The following is a 21,963-nucleotide window of genomic DNA, read 5'->3' on the forward strand; positions in this document are numbered from 1 at the left end:
CGAGTCGCAGGCAAAGCACAAGTATGCCTAGGGGTGATTGATGGTGCGGTGTTGGTCGGATCGCTTACCCGGAGGTAAGCTCAATGGCTACCGAGAAAGCATTGGTGGGAATGGGCTTGTTTTGAAATGAGTGACGACGCAACCCCTGGCTGGTGCAGCGTTATGGGTTGAGTTGAAGCTCGAATGGCTTATTCAATTTGTCTGGAACGATAGTCGGAATTGAGGCTGCTGTCATAATGGACAGCTTGGAGCTTTATCGATAAGGCTACTTCTGCCGTAAGGCGGGCTAATCTCGATATACCTGAAGTAGTTCTACCTAGTACCCCAAGTGCCGAGCTCCAACAAGACACTCAGAGTAGTCAAACAAATTCAAAGTTTCATGCGTATCCAATTGCTTGTGCTATCTTTCATTATTGGGTTGCGATTTCATCCAGATGACAGAAGCTATCAACATGGAGCCATGATAGTGCCAGAGTGCTGTTCTATTTTTGTTGGAGGGGCTCAATCCATACCACGTGATGTGGGCTCAGTCCTCCGTCCCGAAGGATTGGGTTTCAGGGGTTTCAACCTACTATCAACCTCATCTGTCAATTGCTTCCCAAAAGATCGTGGGACTTGTTTGATAATCCGGCGTCTACCTTTGGAATAGCTCGGTTAAGCATGCCCTCACCGAGTGGCGCTGCAACTCGGTGTGATCTTGCCAGCTGGCTCTCAGATTGCCAGAAGTTCGTCCAGTGCGATGATGATCAGCCGCCCTAATCCTGATGACAACTACTTGTCTAACTCCAGGCAACCCCATTGGAATGCCTCGAGTCTTCGTGGAGCATGGCACAAGATGCTGTCCTGCAAAGCCACGCAGTCTGCCACTCTCTCACCGAACCACAAGGCCCACAGCTCATCCTTACGCGGATGCTCAAGTCCCGAGTCCTTGGTGGCTCTTCAAGTCCCAATGAGCTCGAGATATGGGACAACAGTGGTTTGCGGAACATGAACACAGCATATGTGATAAATCGAGACGATTATCACCCCATCTGTCTCGGGCGCAATTGACCCCGCTCCTTGTTTTTCCAGACTTCATTTACAGCGCATTAGCTGCTCTTGTTGGCCAATGATATGCCGACGCCATGCAATACCACTCTACGCAATGGAGGCAGTGTATCTGCATCGTGCTGGGTAGCGGCCCCATCAGATCTTCGCGCCATGTCTTGCCTTGCTTATAATTCGGGTCTCATCCGTCATTTCCCAGGCTTTGGGCCTCAAGACCTTTACGGCCCCCAGGCTTCAGCCCAGTATCTGCATCCTACTAACCTCATACCGCGGGGCTGTGTTCAACTAGACGTCGTGAGATGGGTGATTATAGGCTTTCCATCGCCATGAGATGTCAGCTGTCGCAGCACTAGAGCAAGCCTTACCAGGCTCGCGCTGAGCCAGGTCTTGGGGGCTGACGGTGATGCTTTTAATAGAAATCTATCTTAGAGGAATGGCCCCATAACTGGTGATGACCATCAGTTCTGCGGTCGAATGCTTATAGTCCTATTGATATCTAGTCAGGACTTGCCAACTATATATCCGCTCCTCTCTGTCCATCTACTCTTCCTACACTTACGGCATCAGACGGCCATTCATACATGCCGTCTTCTCCTTCGCCGCGAGGCCTCCCAGCCCGCAGTTTCCCCGACAATCCATGAACTTGGCACGATGAAGTCATCTTGCATCCCCGCTTCGGTCAATCATATAAGGCAGACTCCAATAAATGCTTGGATTATGACTTGGGCACACTCAACCAAAAGGACTTCGCATTGGAAAAGGGAAGGACAACAACACTCTAGACCAGTAAGCCCATAACTCCGATCCTCCGCTGGGGCTCCGTGTTTCGGCAGTCGGCGTCTTCCCCTCCCCCCATATCCCCATACCCCCATTCCCTTCCCTATATTGTCACATGGCTGATTCCCTGCTCAGAGAGGGACGATGTCGGCTGCCTAAGGTAAACAAGCCAAGAAGGCAAACCACTACATGCATGACCTGATACAACTCGCCGTGTTTGCCTTATTCCACTTCCGGTTCCCTCTAGTGATTCTGCCCTGATTACAAACCTGTTTACCTTACGGTCGCCGATCTCGAATCCGACACCGACACCCAAGATGCACCTAGCGCCATCCAGCATCGCCCTGAAGACATACGCAACTGTGTACAATGCACTGTGGGCGGTCCCTTGAGGCTCTTAAGGCCCCTTAAGGCCCTCAAAATGGCTTTCCACCAGTCAAAGTACCGCTGGCATTAGGGAATACGGGGAAAGCAATTCCAAGGGGGGCACGCGTAATCCACACATGCGATTTGGCCCTCATCTTCAATCCCGTGTCTCTCCGCACCCCTTAAGGGATTCGGCCGGCCAGAGCAGCAGCATGGCGGAAAACGTTATTATCTATTGGACGACCACGATATATCGATACACCATCTGTTGCTTATCAGCCTGTTCAATCTCTGCTCCGCGATCCCGAAAGTTGAGCCACGGCTTGACGCGCAAACAGAGCCCGACTGCCATGATGGAGACCACCTACTCGTTCCCCTCTGCGAATACGCAGTATTTCAACTTCAACCAAGCCGGCTCGAACTTGTTCGCATCCGGCTCATATGGTAGCTCCAGTTCCGATACCATGTTCGACTCAGCAAACAGCAGCCTCAACAGCATGCATAGCAACCTTGTTCCCAAGCCGAGCTTTGCAAACATGGCGCGTGGCTCTAAGCAGGAAACTCCCAGCCATGATTGCGGGTAAGACTCATCCATCTACTTGTGTCTCAGCTAGTACTAACCTCTGCAAAGGTTCCAAACAAGGGTGGTTGACAATTGTTCCAAAAGCCGCCTCTACGCCTTGGCAATGGAGTACTACCTTCTTGAGGAAGCATCTCCGACGCCGGATGGTGTGCGTTGCCTGATGAGCGACTGCCCAAGGGCTTTCCGCGATCCCAAGCAGATGCTATGGCACTTGCGGGAATGCGAGTTCTTCTCCAACGGGAAGTACGACTGCCCGGAATGCAACACCACACAGACATTCCGCACAACCACCCAGAAGAAGTGTTCCTGGCTACGTACGCGGTTGAGCACCAAAGCCATGCAGTTTCTCCACGCCTCGGCCGCGGTGGTCAAGCACATGATCGGCCCCAAGTCGCATCTCTGTGTAAACTGCCGTCACACCCTGAAGGAGGACCTCGGAAGAGAATTGCGCAACCGTGGCGGCTCCCCGGACGGGTTCGAGGAATTGCCACTTTACACCAGCCGCAAGCGGTTCAACTCATACCCCGATCATGGGAAGAGGCCCAGTACGGGCTCTTCGAGCTCCTCCGGGTATTCGTCACGTGAGCTTCATGAGCTTGTCGGTACTTCACCCGTATCAGAGCTGCCCTGGAACCAAAGCCAGCAACTGAGAAGCGAGCTCGAGGCCAACGTTACTTTCAACACCCAATGGGGGCCTAAGCAATCCGCGGGCCAGAGTGTGGCGAACCTCTCCCAAATAGCAGAAACCGACTACCAGAGACCTGCGACGGATGTATCCGGCATGTCTACAAAGTCGATGGGAGGGTTCTCCACAGACGTTTCGCCAACTTCCTCTCCCAAGTCGCCCAACACACTCAACGGCACCATGACTATGCAAAGTGGCGATCTGAACTCGTTGTTCCAGATGAGCCGCCAGTCCTCAACCGCCAATATCAACCAGCCCTCTGCCAACCTGGCGGGCATTGTGTACAACCAGTCTACACACGTCGCTTCCAGCATTGGCATCCCCGACTTGTCGGCGAGCATGTTCCCCCAAGATCCTCTGGAGGGAAATGCCGCCAACATTGCAAAGAGGGATTCGATCCGTACCAGGCATCACACGCCTGACTTAAGTGTGGACATTCCACCCCGTAGGCGGTCTTCACTACGATCCCATGACCTGCGACCCCGACAATGCGGATTACACGTTTCTACAGTTCTTCAACTTGGGCAACACTGACGCAACCACGGCGACTCCAACCGAGCAGACCTTCAAAGACTCGTTGGCCAGATCGTACACGAACCCGTTCCCACGAGCCGCCGCAGCGCCTGTTACTGCTGCTGCTACCACTGCCCAGAACAACAACTACATCCGCCGCCACGAGACCATTTCCGAGGGCATTTCGCCCGACTCGGCGGACAGCTCCAGCTCGTCCCCGGGTACTGGGGGAAAACAAGCGTCGATAAACGAGCTCCGGTGCCCGGAATGCGACTTCATCCCCACCGGCAAAGCGGAGAAGGCCAACACGTACCTGTACAAGCACCGGCAGACGCACCTGAAGGAGCTGCGCTTCAGCTGCCAGCAGTGCGGGAAGACGTACTCGCGCAAAGACAACGTGACCGCGCACGCCAAGAAGACCCACGGGCCGTTCGGGCTGCCCGGGGGCAGAAAGCGGCAGGGGAGCGGTGACAGCGGTGACCAGCTGAGCGTGCACCGGAAGAAGTCCCGGAGCTACAGTAATGAGTCGGCTGCCCTGCCGGCGTCTGGGCAGTGGAGGGCAACTTTCTGATTTTGGAAGGGGGGACAGGTGGGAATTTCGTCGTTGCTGGGCGGGCGGATGGGATCTCCTTAATGATTTGCCGCACTCATACGGTCTCCTAATTATTTCCCGTCATGCCTCCTCTTTATACTAGCTCTGGCTGCGATTCTGGAAGTTGCAGATAGTAATTTGACGAACTAATGATATTTGCTCTGAGAAACTCATTTTGTGGTTTGCCCATAATCATGTTTGATGCAGTAAAATTGATTTTCGTATGCCAGAGGTGGAAATCAAACATCATTATTTTTGCAACATTGACTATACAATCATGAAACTGCGTTTCGTACTACACGAACATTATTGAGAATCCGTGAGGTCTCAGAATCAAGTTGAGTCCCTTGGATTCTGGCATAAAACCTGAAATGCGGTATTCCGGCGTCGACGGCAAAGAGAGGGGGGCGACCAAAACAGAACATGAGGCTCAAATGGTGTTCCCTATGGGCATACGAACCGTTTTGGGAAGTCATAGGCGTTTAGGGATAACGCCACCCCGGTTCCTACACACGTGGGAGGAGAAGGTAAAAGCTCCCTTCCAATCAGGGACTTCATAATAAGCCCGACTTATGACGCCACTCCGGGCTTGCGGAATACGAGAAACATAGCATGACAGCCCCGTATCCTGAAACGCAGCTCCCGCCGCGGAACCACCAATGGGAATAAAATCATAACTCCAGGCAGATTTTATGAAACTGTACTTTTTGGTGCTGCATCCAGTCACCCAGGAATGCGAACCAAAGGCACTGGTCAGGGAAAAGGTACCTACTCACATACTACCACTCCTACCACACAAGGGCAACTGTCTTCCTGATATCAAATCTAGTAGGGGAAAATGACCACACCAAGAAGGGAATATGCCACCTTTGCTAACATAGGGGGATGCACTCTCAACCAACACTTTCCATTCATGTCCTCTACAACATACATATAATGGACAATCCTCTCCCCAACAACTGAAATATATTTGTTTGACACAACACCATCTACCACCAGCGATAACAACTTATTTCAGTAACAGACCTTGAGCGTCACCATATCATTCTGTCTATAATATCTTCTACTCAGATCACCAACCCACTCACCTCAACATGGGCAAACACAGGTTAGTAGTAATGACGTGCCACTTACGAGGGTTTTCTTCATGCCCAGTCAACCGAGACCCGACTAACACGCTCTCAACAGTGACAAGGACGCACTGTCCTCCTCTTCAAAGAAGCCTAAGAGCCACCATCACCATAGCTCATCCAAGCCCAAGTCTAAGAGCTCCTCATCCTCCCACCATCATCACCACCATCATCAGCACGACCACGAGCCAAACAGGCTCGAAGTCTATGTCATGGACGATCGACCGGATGAGCGCTTCGCCCAGGGCATGCCGTCTGAACGCGGGGACCGTCGAGCGGAGATGGCGCAATGGGACGCCCGATGGGACTCGGCAAGCAGGAACAGGTGACCGAGAAGGTTCGGCGCATTAGTAGTCAGCAGAGGTTGTTGTAGTCGGCATGGTGGTCGAGTAATGGGTCTTCTGGCTGGAAGGGAAGGATTAATGGGCACGTGATCGGGATACGCAGAGGGGCCTGAGACTGGATCCGGCAATTGTGGTACGGGCGTTAGCGGCGGGCACTTAACTGATTCGAAATGCTCAGTTGAATAATTACTATTTATAATCACTTGATCTTACTGTTGCATGATATTCTTCGCGTGGGCTGCTTGTCGCAAAGAGGTCGTGAAGTTGGATCAAAGCAATCCGGAAGGCCGGTGAAAGCACAGACCGCCGTCCAATTGAGCCGGGAGTGCCCACAAATTGAGAGGTGATTGTAGACCAGCTTGGCCACTGTGGCTAGTGGGGGCTGGGGCTTGAGCACAGACTAATCACAAAAAAAGTTATTGCGGGGGAGGGCTGTTCGACCCTAATCTTGGCGGCCTACGGTAATTCTCTCTTGCCCGTGCTCAATTTCGCGATCCAGTCCCAAAGTCGCAAAATTTCCGCTTGGCTCACTTGAACATCCAACCCTCCACGTCGACGCCCAACTTCCGATCCCCTCCAGCCCATCACAGTCAACACCCTCCGACTTCACCAAACAACACCGCCAAAATGCCTGGAGGTATCACCGTCCGCGATGTCGATGTAGGTTCTTCCGAAAGCTCAACACCCTGAGAGACGACCTCGCACACTGCAAGCCAAAATCAAGATGGGATCCGACCGAATTCGACTCTCTCTATCATTGCAAGACCACAAGACACAGAACCAGTTCTGGGCAGCATTATAGCAGCAGAAGAGAAAACGACCGGGAACCCCCATGCAAGAGCAAGGATGGAATATCACATTTGGAGCAGGCGCGAGGGAGTCGCAAGACTTCTGACGACGGAATCATGCTGATGTGTTTTATCTGCTCAGGCGCAGAAGTTCATCGAGAACTACTCTTCTTTCTTGAAGCGTCAGGGCAAGCTGCCCATCCCCGGTAAGTCTGCTGCGCACCCGTCTGAGCTGTTGAGAGGCGATTGTCGCTAACATTTTTCTGTCAGGTTGGGTCGACACTGTCAAGACCGGTCCTTCTCGCGAGCTTCCTCCCCGTAAGTTCCAGCAATTTTTCTATCACCACACCTGGTTGTCTCACATGGCAAAACCCTTTGCCATCGTATTATGATGACTTTAACAACCATCCACAAAACCTGAGATCGCTTGCTTCGGCTTGCGGACAAAGATTTCAACTTATTGTTGCTGAACGATACTCCCACCGCATACATTACTTTTCACCGCTTTCAATTGCGGCTTGTGTGGCATTGATGGCTAACCTGCTCCCTCTGCAGAGAACATTGACTGGTTCTACGTGCGCGCCGCTTCCGTCGCCCGCCACGTCTACATGCGCAAGACCGTTGGTGTCGGCCGCCTCCGAAAGGTCCACGGTACCGCCAAGAACCGAGGTGTCCGCCCCTCCAAGCACGTCGATGCCTCCGGTGGCGTCGACCGCAAGATCCTCCAGGCTCTTGAGAAGATCGGTGTCGTTGAGATCGACGAGGAGAAGGGTGGCCGCCGCATCACCCAGTCCGGCCAGCGTGATCTTGACCGTATCGCCCAGACCACCGCTGAGGCTGAGGAGGAGGAGTCTGACGACGAGTAAGATGGTAGCAACCGTGATGGCGCTATGAAATCGACTACGACACTCTGACTTCTGATCGGGATTGGGATTCTGCGGTTCATGAGGCATGGATGGCGTTAAAAATGGATTGACAGTCTCGGACTTCGTAGTCCTGATGAATGGAGAGAGGTCAGCTTTACTGCCTCCAATGGATATTTTCCTCTGATACCAATTGATGCGTTGTGCTTTTCGGGATTACCTGATCTATTCCAATGAGCACCGCGAGACCTCCTTGACAATTCTCGTCATCCGCAATTCGCTCATGCTGATCGTCTTGACTTGGAAACATGATTGATCGGAGCGCAAGGAAACCAACTGCATGTCATCGATGATCTTGCACCCTGCCCCAACTAACGCTCTTGCCCTATCTTTAGAAGTGATATGCCTGATATATCGGATTTGGCAATATGTCTGCCATGTCTTCCAACAGCTAGCAATGCGCAAAATCGCGCCACATCCCCTACCCTACACATACGTCGTCGCTGGCCACATCATCTCCGACGCATATGTACATTGACATTGGTACACATTCGTTGGCGTTGGTGTATGTGACAGTGTTGGTGCGTATGTTTGAGCATCGGCGCATGGATGCTGTCCGTACATCACTGCCGGCAATGTGGCATAGTAAGTTTGGCATCTTCTCTTCGCCATCTTCATACTTAAACATGCCGGACCATTGCCCACGTGGAACCATGGCATGGCGTCTGGGATCTGATTCTCTTCTTCAGTCTTACATGGAGGGCTCCTGTCTAATAGCATCCATCCTGGTCCCATTACCGCCCGCCTCGCCCCTGAACCCGAGATCCACCCACCGAGAACATGGTGATAGCTCCTCCTGCCAAGGCAGCTCATGGTAAGCTCAACTGCCTTTGCCTGCTACATGATGCCCGTTTGCAAGACTTCGAGCTTGATGGAGCTCTTGCCCCAACATCATTAATTGCAACACCCAACCTCGTCGTCGGCCCTGGCTCATCAACTCCCAACAAGTCCGTCCAACGATCACCAATTTCTGTGCATCTTATTTTATTCAAGAACCGCCGCTTTTACATTATATTGTATCAGATTGAGGTGAGTACTCGGGTCCCAACACTCGCATTTTCCACGCAGCTCCTTCCATCGCCAGTCGATCTTGTCACCTTGCACCTAGCCATCCACATATCTTTGCACCTTCATATTTGGAGTGCAGATATGTAATACTAACCGACTTCCAGATGAATCTTTCAATCTTCCAACCATAGGTGATCGCCTTTTCGCTGCGTACATCCCCTTCGTTTTGATATTCAGAAAGACAAGATGGTGGCGCCAATCGAGCATCTGGGACTCAGCCCAATTCACCTCAATTGTTTGAATGGCGACCTAGAAAAAGTGGTGGCAACCATCCAAAGCCACCCACAGTCGCTAGAAGAAACCACGCCCGAGGGAACCACACCATTGATGCTGGCCTCTCTCATGGGCCACTACGATATCGTCAAGTTTCTCGTGGTGGTCAAGTCGGCCAATGTCCACAAGGAGAACGCCAACCGGCTGAAAGCTGCGGACTTTGCTCACGGCAACGATCACACGAACCTGGTCCGGACCGAGTACGTTGAAGCGGGCTTGGGGAAGGAGAACGCGCTGGGCAATCTCAACAGGAAGGAGATCCTGGGACTGCTGGAATCTCCCGCGCGCCGGACAATTCTGAAGAACCAGCATCGTCGTGGTGGCGACCTGAAATACCATGATTACAAGTTGGCCAAGATTGGCACCAAGATTGGAGTCTATGGTCTCGTTGGCATGGTAGATACAGGCATGCCGCTTACAAGGAACAAGACTATCGGCATGATCATGCCCGAAGGCGACGATCTCCCCATCCTGAGTGTATTCGACTTTGCCGAGCACGCCGAGGATGGAGTGGTACCCGGACCGACCTTCTACGCCACCTCTGGGTGGAAGAAAGACGACGGGCGGGCCCCACAAGTCGTCGACTCGGAACTGTGGTGCTCGGTCGCCCACCAACTTGCGTCGGTACGCGTGGGCCACAAGTTTAAAACCGGGCAGCGCGACAACGGGGCCCTCCCGCCCACCGAGCGACAGAAGGGGCGTGGGGCGGCGTGCCATGTCGAGGTGCTCCTGTCGACCATGTACGCATTCTCGCTGGCTGGGGCTCGTCTTGAAAGCCGCCCGGGCCAGTCGGAGGAGGAGCGCATCGAGGAGCAGGTTCTTTGTCTGGAAAAGGTCCAGGAGATGAATCTGGGGAAGCGGCGGTACATGGTGATCTACATCGACTCCCACCCCTGCAAAAGCTGCATTGAATACGTCACGGCGATGGGGGATCTCACGGGCATCTGGTTTCGGATCAGGAGCGGTTGCGGCATGGGACCGCCCCTCCGACTCGGGGGCAACAGGAGAGATGTCTACGGGGAGGTCTGGGAGGACGAGGATGCCCAGGGCGCAGAAGTGGAGGCGGCGATGCGGGCGGATCCTGCATTGATGGACGGGCATCGATACCGGTCGGAACGGGATGCCAGTCTCAGCATGTCACCAGGTAAGGCACGACGAAAACTTTATATCACTGAAACCCCATGTCCAAAGGCTAACAGCAAGAAGAAGCAGAGCAAATGGAACACGATGGAACACCTCCGCTTGAAGACGACGACGACGACGACGAAGATTTGCCCGATGCGGCTATCTTGTTCACGCCCCCACCCGAAACGCCTCAAGCTGTCAGCGCCGAAAAGCAACTGGCATTCCGTGACCATATCAACAAGTTTGCGTTCCAGGCGCAGGTCAAACGCAACATTCCGCGAGTGCAGAGAAGGCCTCGGTATGCGCCTTACATCGTCCCCAACCCGCTGGACTTCAAGCCGTTTCCTCCGACACCGGTGCTTAACGATCCGTTTGTCGACAGAACATCGCCGGAATCCAGCAATGATACGGTTGCGGACGCAATGGGCGTCGACGAGGAAGAAGGGGATTATTCATACAGCGATCTCCAGTTCCGTAAACGGTGACGCGCGACCTGGAACGTTTTGTGCGAATTACATTGAAAGGCAAATGTTAGAAAGAGTTTGGAATTCGGAGGAACTACAAATGTTTGTTTATGGCAAGGTTGGTTTTTATAGGGTTGTATTCGTGTAGGGAGGGCAAGGGAATTGTGATTAGACATATGGACAGGGGGATATCACGGTTCAGCATCAGACATTAGCAATTATGGAGTCAGATCAAAGTGTCCACTTAGCTCAAAAGGCAGACACATGGAGGAGATGTCAATACGTATACCTATCTCTGACTTGGTTCAACTACTTCCTATCCCAAGTGCTGTGTCCTCCCTCCCTTCTTGCCAGGCGATCCTAGGGCATTTTCTCGTTTGTCGCAGTTAGAACCGCTTGAACTTGCTATACACGCCGCCATTGAAGACTGAGAAACACCACAGCGTCGTCGTGCGGCGGTCTATTTTATCTTCATGACCCAACCCGAAACCGTCATCTTGGCCGCCTAATTCTATATTGCACCAAACATCCGGGTCACTAGGAAGAACGAGATAGCGGGTTGAGGACCCTTCCAAACCACAGGTCGGCTGATGGCTACGGGGCGCTCGGATGTAAAAGCCACACCGGATGCGTAGAAAGGGTCAGCATCTATGCGGAAGCGAGCACGCTGAGAAGGAGTGGGGATTAATGTTTGGATCCACAGACGATGAATGCTCACATCTGACTTGTGATCATAAGCTACTTTCCGACCCTGTATCCAGATAAAATCCCCTTTATGTCAGACAGTAAGCCGTTTCGAACCCCACAAGCTCCGCCGCTCCATATTTAGGCCGTTAGCGATTACACCTCGTCTCCGGTCCCATGCGAACCCGCGCGGGAGGATTTGTTGCTCCTCGAAGATCTTGCCTTAATGAGGGGCACAGCATGGCCATGCTCGTCCATATGTTGCTGGTAAGCATTCGACCTTGCTAATGCACTCCCGTCTCTGTGGCCAGACCTCAATAACCTTGCCAATGAGCTGACTGCTTGCTTGGGCAAACAAAACGTCGGCTTGGAGACGGTGGGAGCCGTGAGGACCAGTATCGCAGCCGTCATCTCCACGAGACAGAAGACGCCGGCCTGGGAGAAGTGGTAGGCGACGTCAGCCGACTCCGCGTACAGATATGCTAGTACTGTGCGAGCGATGGCTGCCGCCACGGATCTGTATGCATCTGGTCAGAAGCTGGCCATTTCGTTCCGGAGATCGAAACTCACATGGCCCCCAGGGCAAAGACGAGGGAGATACCGATCCTCTTTTGCTTGGTCATGTGCGACCTCCAAATGATACGTTGCGGCAAATGTAGAATGAAGAGGTCAATGACGGCATTCATAGTCCCTGTAGCAATTGGGAGGTCCCTGGTATTGACACAATGGCCTCCCGGGATTGACCGGTCCCACCAGTACTCCCGCGGGCGGCAGGCGGTAGCATCAGCCAAGATGGAGATGGTATACATGAGGACGTTGACCGCCCCTAGGGTGTAACATGTCCATCGGAAAGACTTCTGTGAGTTTCTGGAGGCGAACAGGTGAATCCACTCGAGCAGGATCAGGGGCTTGATAGTTGCCATCACCACGGAATAGGACATGAGCCCGTAGAAGCCGTTCTGTACCCACGATCAACGATTTGGATCTATGAGCGCGAATATCAAAGGGTTTCACAGACTTTGTAGAACGGAGCCAACCCACGAACTCTGAAATTCCATGTGTGAACGAAATGCCCCGTGGTCCCGTTCATCTTGAGCCAGAACGCGCAGTGGGCGACAAACATCCCCTGACAGCGCCACGCAACGCATTAGTTCGCTTCGGATGTGATGGTTGGGACAAGACGTACGTATGTTGGAATCAACAAGTCTATGAGAATCGTGAGCTTGGTGTGATTTACATGAAAGTGTTATCATAGAGGAAGCGTCTTACAGTCCTGAATTCGTGCCATCTTTAAAATGACAAACTTGGAATAGAGCCGCAGGGCGACGAAGATGGAAACGATGACGAGGCAGACTGTGTAGACGGCAACCACAACATCATTCTTGTTGGGAGGGTTGTCGAGGTCCTGCACTTCGCCCGGCGGGGGGTCCATCGCCGGGGCGTTGAGGGGATCATCGGCCATGGTTCTCTAGTGACTGCGTTCTCACTCCCTGTGACAATGGAGAAGCACCAGTCTTGGTCACCCGCCTGAATCTTACTTTACTCGTAGGAGTAATAGTCGCAGCAGTAGAAGTCGCATTTGATGCTTAGTAGGCTAGTGGTCTACGAAACCGACAGGATAGCCAATTGGAAGGTTAGACCGCAGTAAAGACCGCAAAGGAATAATATTGATCAGAGATCGTCATCCCTTACATGCAGGATATGAGTAGGAATTCCTCAGGCATCAACTTCAATCAGCGCCTGCATAGAGTTGGAAAGCTCAATCCTTGGTCGTGCATTGAACGGCAGCCAACAACCAATGGCCTGGCTTCAGCCTGCAAGGGGCTAGGCTGTTGGTTCCGCGAACCTGGGATCACCCCACCTCGGCAAACGCACCGAGCTTTGCCATCTGGTCATCCCTCCCACCCAGTCTCAAGACCGTCAGCTCGTTTCTCTGGCCCCTCAAGTTAAACAACGATCTCCTTGCACACTATACTTCCAATTTCCAACTACGCATCTCGTTTCAGAATCTATCCACAGAAACCATCACGGCAGCATTTCTGATAGCTTCAAAACCACCCAACATGACGGCGCCCTACGAACTAATCTACTACACCGGCGTCCCGGGCCGCGGAGAGCACATCCGGCTGCTCCTCGAAGAAGCCGGCCGCCCGTACCAAGACACCCGCACCCTCTCCTTCGGCGAAGCCCGAGACGCCGTCGTCCACTGGAAAGACGCCGGCGGCCACGGCAACCCCAAGTACTTCGCCCCGCCGCTCCTCAAGCACGGCGACCTCGTCCTCTCGCAGACCCCCAACATCCTGCTGTACCTCGGCCGGCAGCTCGGCCTGGCCGGGCCGCAGGAGAACGATGCGTACCGGGTCAACGCCCTCGCCCTCACGGTGCTGGACGGCTTGAGCAACGAGGCCCACGACTCGCACCACCCCATCGCGCTCATGCTCCCGTACGAGGAGCAGAAGGAGGAGAGCCGCCGGCGGAGCCAGTACTGGATCGAGAATCGGCTTCCCAGTCACTTGGAGTATTGGCAGAAGGTATTGGAGGGCGAGAAGGACAACCCGGGGCCATGGTTGCTGGGGGGCACATTCACCTATGCTGATCTGGTCCTGTTCCAAGTAAGTATACTTTATTTTCGGATCGTCGCGGACCAACAGACTAATTCTACCGTTGTAGTGTCTTGATGGAACTACTTATGCGTTTCCAAAGGCGATGGAAAAGTTCAAAGCATCCGGTAAACTCCTTTTTTTCTTAGATTCAGACCAAGTCACACAGGCAGAAAAGACTCACATATTACAGGCAACTTTGACAGGGTCTTTAAGCTATGGGAGGATGTCAAGGCCCGGCCAAACATAGCTGCGTACCTTGCCAGCGATCGAAGGCAGAAGTATCAGGATTGGGGTATCTACCGGCACTATCCGGAGAACGATTTGGTAGGAGAGCCGGAGCAACAAGGGGCACTGTGAGGATAACAAGGTGATTTTGAGTAGTTCCTGATGCATCTACCAGATTGATTGCAAAGGGTGTAGGAATGCCCAATATATGACTCTAGAGCAGTGAGCTTAGACCAATCAGGCCCTTGACGGGACGGACCCACACTTTAAGAGCATGATAGCGCCCTTGTGCGTGGAAAGATCTGGGCATAGACTCGTCAATGGAAACGCGCCAACAGCGCTGCTGAAACCCTTTGCTAAAAGATGTATATATGCTATCGGAAAGCTTTATTCTTTTACATACGACCACATCCTGCTGAAAACTAGGGATCCCGTCCGCTCTCCCATATATAAGCAGCAGAGAGCCGAATTAGTACTAGGGTCGGTGACGACCTGGGAATCCTCGGTGTTGTATGTTTTTCTTTTTCATAAAAATTGTTTTTATTTCTTGCCTCCTAAGTACACGAAATTCCTCATTTTGTTCCTATGAACACCTGATATCCTACGCTCCAGGGCTTCCCTCCGAAAGCAGACGTTCAACCCCTTTTGTCGCCGCATCCGGATCCCAAGCACCACCCGGCCAGCCCTCGGAACGCATGATACCTCTCCGCGTCTCCTGCTCCAGTATTTTTATTAATGTTAATATTTTGTTGAAAACTGTGTGTTAGTCGAATCCCGTACTTGCATTAATTCCGGCATCTCCTTTGAAGCCGATGCGTCAGTCTGCCTCGACATCACTCTGCCCAAAGACGATGGAACCAATGTGGTGTAGGCTTGGGGGCCCCTCTCCCCTGTGTGGCCGTTATCCCCCCTCGTCTCCACCGGTGATAGTTGAACCTCTGCAGTAGCGAGTCGATTCCGCGGGTCTTGGCTAGGCGTAGTAGCGTCTGGCCGTTCCTGCCGCGTACTTTCTGGTTCGCGCCGCGGCGCAGCAACATCTTGACGACGCTGGTCCTCGCGAGCTCCACGGCATACCAAAGCGGCGTCTTGCCCATGTAGGGGACTTCGAGGCCGACCTGGCTTTGGAGAAGCAGTTCCACAATCGAATCCCTCGAGTACGCGATCGCGTAGTGCAACAGTGGCTTTCCCTCCCACTGGTCATCGGTCTTGGCGCCGCGTCCAAGTAGCAACTCGACTGTGCTCCCAAGGTTTTTGATGACGGCGCAATAAAGTGGTGTTTTCCCTTGGTAAGGCTCTTCGATGTTGGCACCAAGTTCCAGAAGCAGCTCAACAGTACGTCTCATGCTTTGGTCGATTGCTGTATTTTCGTTAAAATCAACGCCCCTGGCGATTTGCAACTTGGCCAATTCGTCCGACTCCCAGTCCAGCGAGCTTTGCACAAACGAGATGTGATGCAGCGGGTAAACCTCGTCCATCGTGGGGATAAGCCAAAGTGCCAATAACGGTTTGTGGTGTATGGAATGAGACGCCCCAGCGCGCGCCTCCGCCTCCAGGAGGAAGGCGAGCGCGGCACTGGAGCCCGACCTAGCCGCAGCCTCGGTCGGAGTCAGGCCCTCGTGGACCCCTTTTTTCCCATTCTATCGACCACAAACCTAGCATGGAGTGTGTCAGACAAAGTTCTCTTCAGACGTATTGAGTCCAGGTATCTGGCTTGATCTAGCAAAAGTCCGATGAGATCAACTCGCCCATGGCGCAGGACAATCATCAGTATCCCATAAGACCAGTTTTCGATCTGCCCTAGGTGATATGCGCGGTCCGTGTTGTCCTCTGCCTCGTTGTACCGATCGTAACTCTGGATCTGTCGTAGGATACTTGATCTGATTGCACTTGACACGATCTGATGAAGGTGTCGCCCCCCGGGTTCCTCCTTGTTATCCCCAGGACTGACGATTGCCACGTCTAGATTTGTTTCGATGGCACGTAGATCATCAACGCTGATGACGAAATCCTCGAACGACGCAATCTTTTCGAGTAGCCAGACGTTGGGATGGCGTAAACCAGCTATCGCCATCGCATGAACGCGGAAGCCTTTGCTCAGTGCGGCCGGATCAAGGTCTCTACCAATCCAGTCAAGCTTTGCGCGTGATAAGAGCTTTGGTATCACACTTCCATCTTCGTGATGTTCAGGAACCAGGTGAAGCGGCTTGTAGCGCTGTGAATAGGAAGACGATTGCATCAGAAAGAGCGGGAAGTCTGTCTCGTTCCGCCATAATGTGAGCCGAAAGAGGTATTCGAAGAACCCTTGTTGGTCTGGAGGACCTTCCGATAAGTCCTGAAAGGTTAGTCCAGATTTGATATATGCTGCAGTATGATCGACCGAGCCGGTTGCTAGAAAGGCCGCTACTTTGAGCACCAGATGTGCAAATGGGATCTCGTACTCAATCGGGAAATCCAGAGCATTTGATGTCAGACCCAAGAGTGCGTAGATGCGGTCGTGTGGCAAGGAACTTTCATTAAACCGGAACTTGCGAAGTAAAGTACCAAGCCGACGGTCCTGGCTTGCGGGCTGGGGTCTCAGCAACCCCGGCATCGCCTCCACTACAGCAGAGGCATACGAACTCAGCTGGATGTTTAGAATCGTAGGTATCAGGGAGAATATGCTGGTCGAAACACTCCGTCGACCGCAAACCACCGTGGCAGCTTTCGCCACTGTGACTTCTTGGATGATCCAGATCCGTCGGAACCATGGTCTTTCGGTTAGATAGAGGAATGCAAGCTGCCAGTGCAAACTCCCATCTCTATCTTCAAGCTCGGGACAACTTGGCGATAAGGCGTGTTTTATTTCATGTAGTGGCATGTGGCGCCAACTGGATCTCCTGAGCCGTCTCGCCATATCTGTCATCCAGTCCTTGATGAATTTAGTTGCTGCCGATGGCATGGTGCATCTCGACGTACCATCAAGGAATCAATCTCCGGGGAGCTGGGCCCAAGCCATACAATGACCATATCAGCCATTTCGTAGGTGCGTCTCATCTGTCCTACTTGAAGACCTTTCTCGCGATGGTCTTCCTGATTAATGCAGAGCGAATCGACCCAGAGGACCCTGTCGCTATCAATCCGCCGTAAATTCAGAAGGGCCTCGAACAGGTTCTGAGTAATGGAGACTTTCTGGCCATCGAGTGTGATGGTGGGCGAGCTCTCAGTCACGCCACCTCCCCACGTGTAGGAAAGTGCCTCGTACGACAACGTATCTTCGTCGTTGACGAATGCTTGGAAAACATCGCAACAAATATCATCGTGGTCTTGACCTCGTAATAGTCGAAGAAACCGGATAGAGTCTTGAGAAAGGTCGAGCGGATTGTAAACGTATGGGTGCGTCATTTCAGGTTTTGCTATAGTTGAGAACACGCTGTCGCAATTCCCGGGCTTAGCCATCAAATGTAGAAAGTAGTACCCTGCGGTGACCATATGTTAGGCAGATTGTCAGGCAGGGTTTTAATCAGTTGCCTTCTCAACGTCAAGTACTCAAGGTGGTCGTTGGCTGACCAAAAGTCGTCTTGCCGAGCTCATCAGGGGCCAATCACGAGCTTCAAGCAGCTTATCTCGGTGCCATGTCATTCCGGTAATTGGGCTTACTTGCATGCACAGCCCGACTGCGCCTTCCCCAAGATCTCATGGTATTGACCCCGCTTCACACTTTCCATGCCAGTCTTCATTTTCAGTAGGACGGTACATCTTAACAACCTCCTCTGGTCTACCGAGACCGGTTGTTTCGCTGCGTGTCCCATTTCCTTACACCAGTTGTTGTTTGTTTCCTCCGCAAGACATGGCTGAGGCCATCGGGCTAGCCGCCTCGGTGGCTGGACTCGTTTCGTTAGGACTTCAGATCACCGGTGGCATCGTGACGTACGTCAACGCTCTGGAAAGTCGTCAAGACGACCTAGCATCAGTTAAGCGGCAGAATGACGCGTTCGCTGCGACGTTAACCATCGTCAGGGCCGCATATTCTCGCTTCCAGGGACACCAATACGATCAAACCATCAAGGTCAACCTTCTGTCCTGCGAGACAGATCTCCATGCTTTGGAAGAGCTACTGGCCGACCTTGCAGACTGTGATACCGCGACATGGCGCCAACGAGTCAAAAACAAGACGAGGAAGCTCACCTACGCCTTTCACCACTCGAAGGTTCAACAGATGCTCCAGAGCTTGCAGCATGCCAACAAAGGACTCCAGCTTGTTGTGACTGCCCTAGGTCTGTGAGTTTGCTTCGATGCATGCCACTATAAGCCGCCCGTGTATTGATGTTGATTGGTACAGTGACATCTCGGGCTCAAACTCCGACACGCTTACAAGAATTGAAGCTGCTTCCAACTTGCATGCATCCGGACTGATGCTACTACAGTCGGAAGTAGGGGTAGTCATTAATCCTTTAACCGAAATTCGCAACCAGGTGCCGCTTTTGCAGAAAGAAGTTGCTGCCACGGCCGACTTGGTGGTATCCCATCACACTATTACTTCAACCCAGTTGCAGCAAAACCACCGCGCGATACAACAAGATATCCTGCGATCAGAAGACTCGGTAAAAGAGACCCTTCATATAGAACTGACACGTCTTGAACACAGACTGTTGGGCAATCCCCAACCGCCTGGTGATTATCAAGGGTCCGCCATAGCCCTGGCTCGCAGAGCAGCGGGTACGCCGGACGCTCTAAGGGAGCTATGCGACAGTGTCTACACCCTGCAGAAGCCGCAATACCTCTCGGCTACAGGACGAGTTTGCATATGTCATCGAACATATCGATCGTCGAAACGCAAAACAATGCAATTTGGCCACTTCGCGTTCACGAATGAGCAGGGAAGCGAGGGCCACTGGCCTAGTTGTCCTCTTTCGAGGGTACCTGCGCCGAGAAAACGGCGACTAGCAGTAGGCTTCAGATACTCTGGCTTCGCCAGTATCCTCCAGACAATGATCGATGCCACTTTCACGACGACCTTCGGAGCGGGCGGGTTCAGTATTGGTCCCAGTCTTACTTATTATCCATTAGTTGATCCTAAGGTCGACCCTGCTTTCCGTATCTTTCAGCTGCTGAAAGACTATATAATTTACCGGAATTGCAAAAATGATTACTCCATCCAATTGGTGGTTTCTGGCCTGAGGAAGCTAGTGAGGCTTTTCGACGAGAAGAAAGCGTATCCAACTGTGATATCAGGTTGCCATAATCACAGTTTGATACACGATGTATCCATTATGGTACGTATGGTACGTACATATCAATATAGCCTCGTATTGTCGTCATTTAAACCATTTTAGGTATACATATCCGGCCACGATGGCGAGCTTCTAACAAAGGTCTTCCCTGAAATGATCCGAACACTACTCTGGTACGGCGTTCCAGCTTTCACTTACGACGACATCGGTAAGCAGGCCGTCATTACCGAAGCCAAATAGTTACTGACATCGCTAGGCCGTTCCCCATTACTAGTGTTGGGCAGACTTTTGTGCGAGGGCACAATAGACATCAGAAACCTATTAGTACAAGCGAACTCGGAAAATAAACCGGCAACTATTGACAGCGCCCTGACGATGCGCAGGGGATTGTACCATAGGGCAGCTGATTACTTACCCATATACGAAACATGCTACGGCTTTGCTGAAGGTATGATCCGGTTAGATACTAGCCAATGAGGTTTTGGCCTTTGCTGATAGGGGGAAGTTTGTGAGTGCGGCCCTTTAAGTATGGCCGTTATCCGCAACGACTTAGGCGGAGTTGCACGCATTCTGGAGCGATGCCCGCACGCACTCTCTGAAACCGACGTCTTCGGTCAAAGCCCACTTCATCTCGCAAGAGAAAAAGCTGGTGTGCTTTCTCTTTTAACAAAGGCCGCTGATCTTGATCAACTCGATCATCAAGATGAAATGGGTTTCACCGCCCTAGAGACGGCTATGCTTCTCAGCGCCGATCAATGTGTCAACGATAGGCGCCCGGAGAGATGCCAATCTTGCGATTGTGCCAAAGCTGTTCATATTCTCCTCGAAGCTGGATGTAGCGTGCGAACGACAAGGAGTCCGTACCGTTCAGCTGAACTGGACTTGAATAGAATTCTCGAGCCGGCATCTGAGCTTGCTAGGCAACGCTACATCTTTCATATGCAAGAGCTCAGAATCTCGCCACGACTTTACGAACGTCCATTACAGGAAAGCATGTCCTGTTACGGGACATCGTCTTCCCACCATATCAGGGCCGTCGAAGGCAACCCATCGAAGCAAGGAGAGGCGCACCGCATCAGCGGTGCCATTAATGGAGGGAAAGACTGGAGTTGGGTCTACCAAGAAATCGATTATACAGAATTCGCCGAACTGTTTTATGACAATGGGTTTCGGCCTGGAGCATCTTTCTTCCTTCATCAGTTTTGGTGGGGAATGGACACATGGATGGACACTTCTTACTTCTGCTGGTTAGTTGAACACGGGGTAGACCTGTTTAACAGGTCACTGGCAGGACCATCCGAGGCCGATTACGGCTCAGAGGTTGGAGTCTTTGGCGCACACCATGCCTTTTTCGTCATGGGCAGAACAATGGCTGTTCCTGGCAGGTGGAAACCATGGCAGGGAGTTCAAATACCAGTCGAACTCAGCGCTAACTTGTTGCTTCGAAACCTCAAAGATTGCTGTGAATGCTACTGCTCAGTTGATGGGTGTAGTCCATTCACATGGATGATGAAAGGCATGGCATTTGGGATGACGACCGGGTGGCCTCGAAGGCGAGGTCTTCGTGGATACAAGGACTGCGCCCAACTTCATTACGGGAGCTGCGGCATGGAGTTAACAGCATTGACTTTCAAATCAGCGATTACATTCTTCACGTTCCAGGCTTTAGGTCTTGTTCATACCTGTTGCTTGATGGAGGAAGTGGGCGGAAAGGGATTTGGCGGGCCCGACACTGAGCCTAGATATCAGTGGCTTGGGCGCGACGAGGCGAATATCATCAACGAAGAACAAGGCTTTCTCTTGAAGATCCACGAGGAGCTTGTGGCGGAGTTTATAGAGGAAGCTTCTGGATATTTGGAAGTCGAATCTGATGGTTCGGAGGAAGAGCCCGAACACTCCGAAGAAGCATCCAACCACCTGGCGGACATGTCCAAGTCTTCGGACGGATCCGAAAACTCAGAGGACTGGATTGAATGTTCGAGCGACGGATCTGAATACTCAGAGGAACCATCGAATCACGACTCAGGCTTTTCCCGGTTTTGGAGCGAATACTGGGTAGTCCGGATGGAAGAGAAATTGGAGGAGCTCGAGGGCAATCAAATAACCGATGCGGAAAGACAAGACGCAGAAGCTATCGGAGTACAATGGGAGGAAGAGAGTGAAGAGTCTGAGGAGGAAATTGGGCGGAATCCCCACCACCGAGATGAACTGGATTGGTGGCTCTTTGAGTTGGATCTGATTTGCTCAGATGCTTAGGAACTACGCGAACTGAGACAAATGGTATGCGCCATATGCGGACAGAGTCAGCAGCACTTCGCATTTGCGGTTGTTGCATGGGGGCCCGAGATGTGACTGGCAGACAGTCAGCAAGGGAACTTGAGCAGATCCTTCCAGTAGAGAACCAAGTCTTGGCTGTACAGGTTTATCTGTCTTTCAATTAGTATTTGTATAGAAAAGAAATGGAAAGTCAAAGAGGGCATTTCTCTTGCGACTCCCCGAGTGTCGCTAACACTGAGCAAAAACAATATTTTTTCGTAATGAAGATGATGCCAAGAGGGTGCGA

At 52.3% G+C, this 21,963-nt stretch overlaps 10 protein-coding genes across 10 annotated transcripts; 7 read left to right on the plus strand and 3 right to left on the minus strand.

Moving 5' to 3' along the window:
• Positions 1-2,543: 2,543 nt before the first annotated feature.
• PG985_009939 (uncharacterized protein) lies at positions 2,544-4,542 on the plus strand (the record flags this gene model as incomplete). The annotated part of the gene is made up of 3 exons (XM_066829707.1): positions 2,544-2,770; positions 2,822-3,858; positions 3,908-4,542. The coding sequence occupies 3 exons, from the start codon at positions 2,544-2,546 to the stop codon at positions 4,540-4,542; spliced, it is 1,899 nt and encodes a 632-aa protein (XP_066682097.1).
• A 1,115-nt stretch (positions 4,543-5,657) lies between these two features.
• On the plus strand, positions 5,658-6,022 carry PG985_009940 (uncharacterized protein; the record flags this gene model as incomplete). Its single annotated transcript, XM_066829708.1, has 2 exons — positions 5,658-5,671; positions 5,752-6,022. 2 exons carry the CDS (start codon positions 5,658-5,660, stop codon positions 6,020-6,022), a joined length of 285 nt encoding a protein of 94 aa, XP_066682098.1.
• Positions 6,023-6,624: 602 nt separating this feature from the next.
• On the plus strand, positions 6,625-7,691 carry PG985_009941 (40S ribosomal protein eS19; the record flags this gene model as incomplete). Its single annotated transcript, XM_066829709.1, has 4 exons — positions 6,625-6,697; positions 6,968-7,031; positions 7,096-7,143; positions 7,381-7,691. Exons 1-4 carry the CDS (start codon positions 6,665-6,667, stop codon positions 7,689-7,691), a joined length of 456 nt encoding a protein of 151 aa, XP_066682099.1. The 5' UTR covers positions 6,625-6,664.
• A 1,311-nt stretch (positions 7,692-9,002) lies between these two features.
• Positions 9,003-10,699, plus strand: PG985_009942 (uncharacterized protein; the record flags this gene model as incomplete). Its single annotated transcript, XM_066829710.1, has 2 exons — positions 9,003-10,233; positions 10,302-10,699. The coding sequence occupies 2 exons, from the start codon at positions 9,003-9,005 to the stop codon at positions 10,697-10,699; spliced, it is 1,629 nt and encodes a 542-aa protein (XP_066682100.1).
• An 819-nt stretch (positions 10,700-11,518) lies between these two features.
• Positions 11,519-12,452, minus strand: PG985_009943 (uncharacterized protein; the record flags this gene model as incomplete). The annotated part of the gene is made up of 3 exons (XM_066829711.1): positions 11,519-11,879; positions 11,933-12,321; positions 12,381-12,452. The coding sequence occupies 3 exons, from the start codon at positions 12,450-12,452 to the stop codon at positions 11,519-11,521; spliced, it is 822 nt and encodes a 273-aa protein (XP_066682101.1).
• Positions 12,453-12,611: 159 nt separating this feature from the next.
• PG985_009944 (uncharacterized protein) lies at positions 12,612-12,824 on the minus strand (the record flags this gene model as incomplete). Its single annotated transcript, XM_066829712.1, has 1 exon — positions 12,612-12,824. The coding sequence occupies one exon, from the start codon at positions 12,822-12,824 to the stop codon at positions 12,612-12,614; it is 213 nt and encodes a 70-aa protein (XP_066682102.1).
• A 601-nt stretch (positions 12,825-13,425) lies between these two features.
• On the plus strand, positions 13,426-14,322 carry PG985_009945 (glutathione s-transferase protein; the record flags this gene model as incomplete). Its single annotated transcript, XM_066829713.1, has 3 exons — positions 13,426-13,974; positions 14,033-14,090; positions 14,156-14,322. 3 exons carry the CDS (start codon positions 13,426-13,428, stop codon positions 14,320-14,322), a joined length of 774 nt encoding a protein of 257 aa, XP_066682103.1.
• A 701-nt stretch (positions 14,323-15,023) lies between these two features.
• PG985_009946 (uncharacterized protein) lies at positions 15,024-17,571 on the minus strand (the record flags this gene model as incomplete). Its single annotated transcript, XM_066829714.1, has 3 exons — positions 15,024-15,814; positions 15,880-17,098; positions 17,146-17,571. 3 exons carry the CDS (start codon positions 17,569-17,571, stop codon positions 15,024-15,026), a joined length of 2,436 nt encoding a protein of 811 aa, XP_066682104.1.
• A 445-nt stretch (positions 17,572-18,016) lies between these two features.
• Positions 18,017-19,640, plus strand: PG985_009947 (uncharacterized protein; the record flags this gene model as incomplete). Its single annotated transcript, XM_066829715.1, has 3 exons — positions 18,017-18,447; positions 18,509-19,451; positions 19,503-19,640. 3 exons carry the CDS (start codon positions 18,017-18,019, stop codon positions 19,638-19,640), a joined length of 1,512 nt encoding a protein of 503 aa, XP_066682105.1.
• Positions 19,641-19,928: 288 nt separating this feature from the next.
• PG985_009948 (uncharacterized protein) lies at positions 19,929-21,656 on the plus strand (the record flags this gene model as incomplete). Its single annotated transcript, XM_066829716.1, has 1 exon — positions 19,929-21,656. One exon carries the CDS (start codon positions 19,929-19,931, stop codon positions 21,654-21,656), a length of 1,728 nt encoding a protein of 575 aa, XP_066682106.1.
• Between the last annotated feature and the right edge of the window lie 307 nt (positions 21,657-21,963).

Source organism: Apiospora marii, assembly GCF_038362585.1.
Source record: "Apiospora marii strain CBS 49790 chromosome Unknown utg000006l_segment0_segment0, whole genome shotgun sequence".
NCBI lineage: Eukaryota > Fungi > Ascomycota > Sordariomycetes > Amphisphaeriales > Apiosporaceae > Apiospora > Apiospora marii.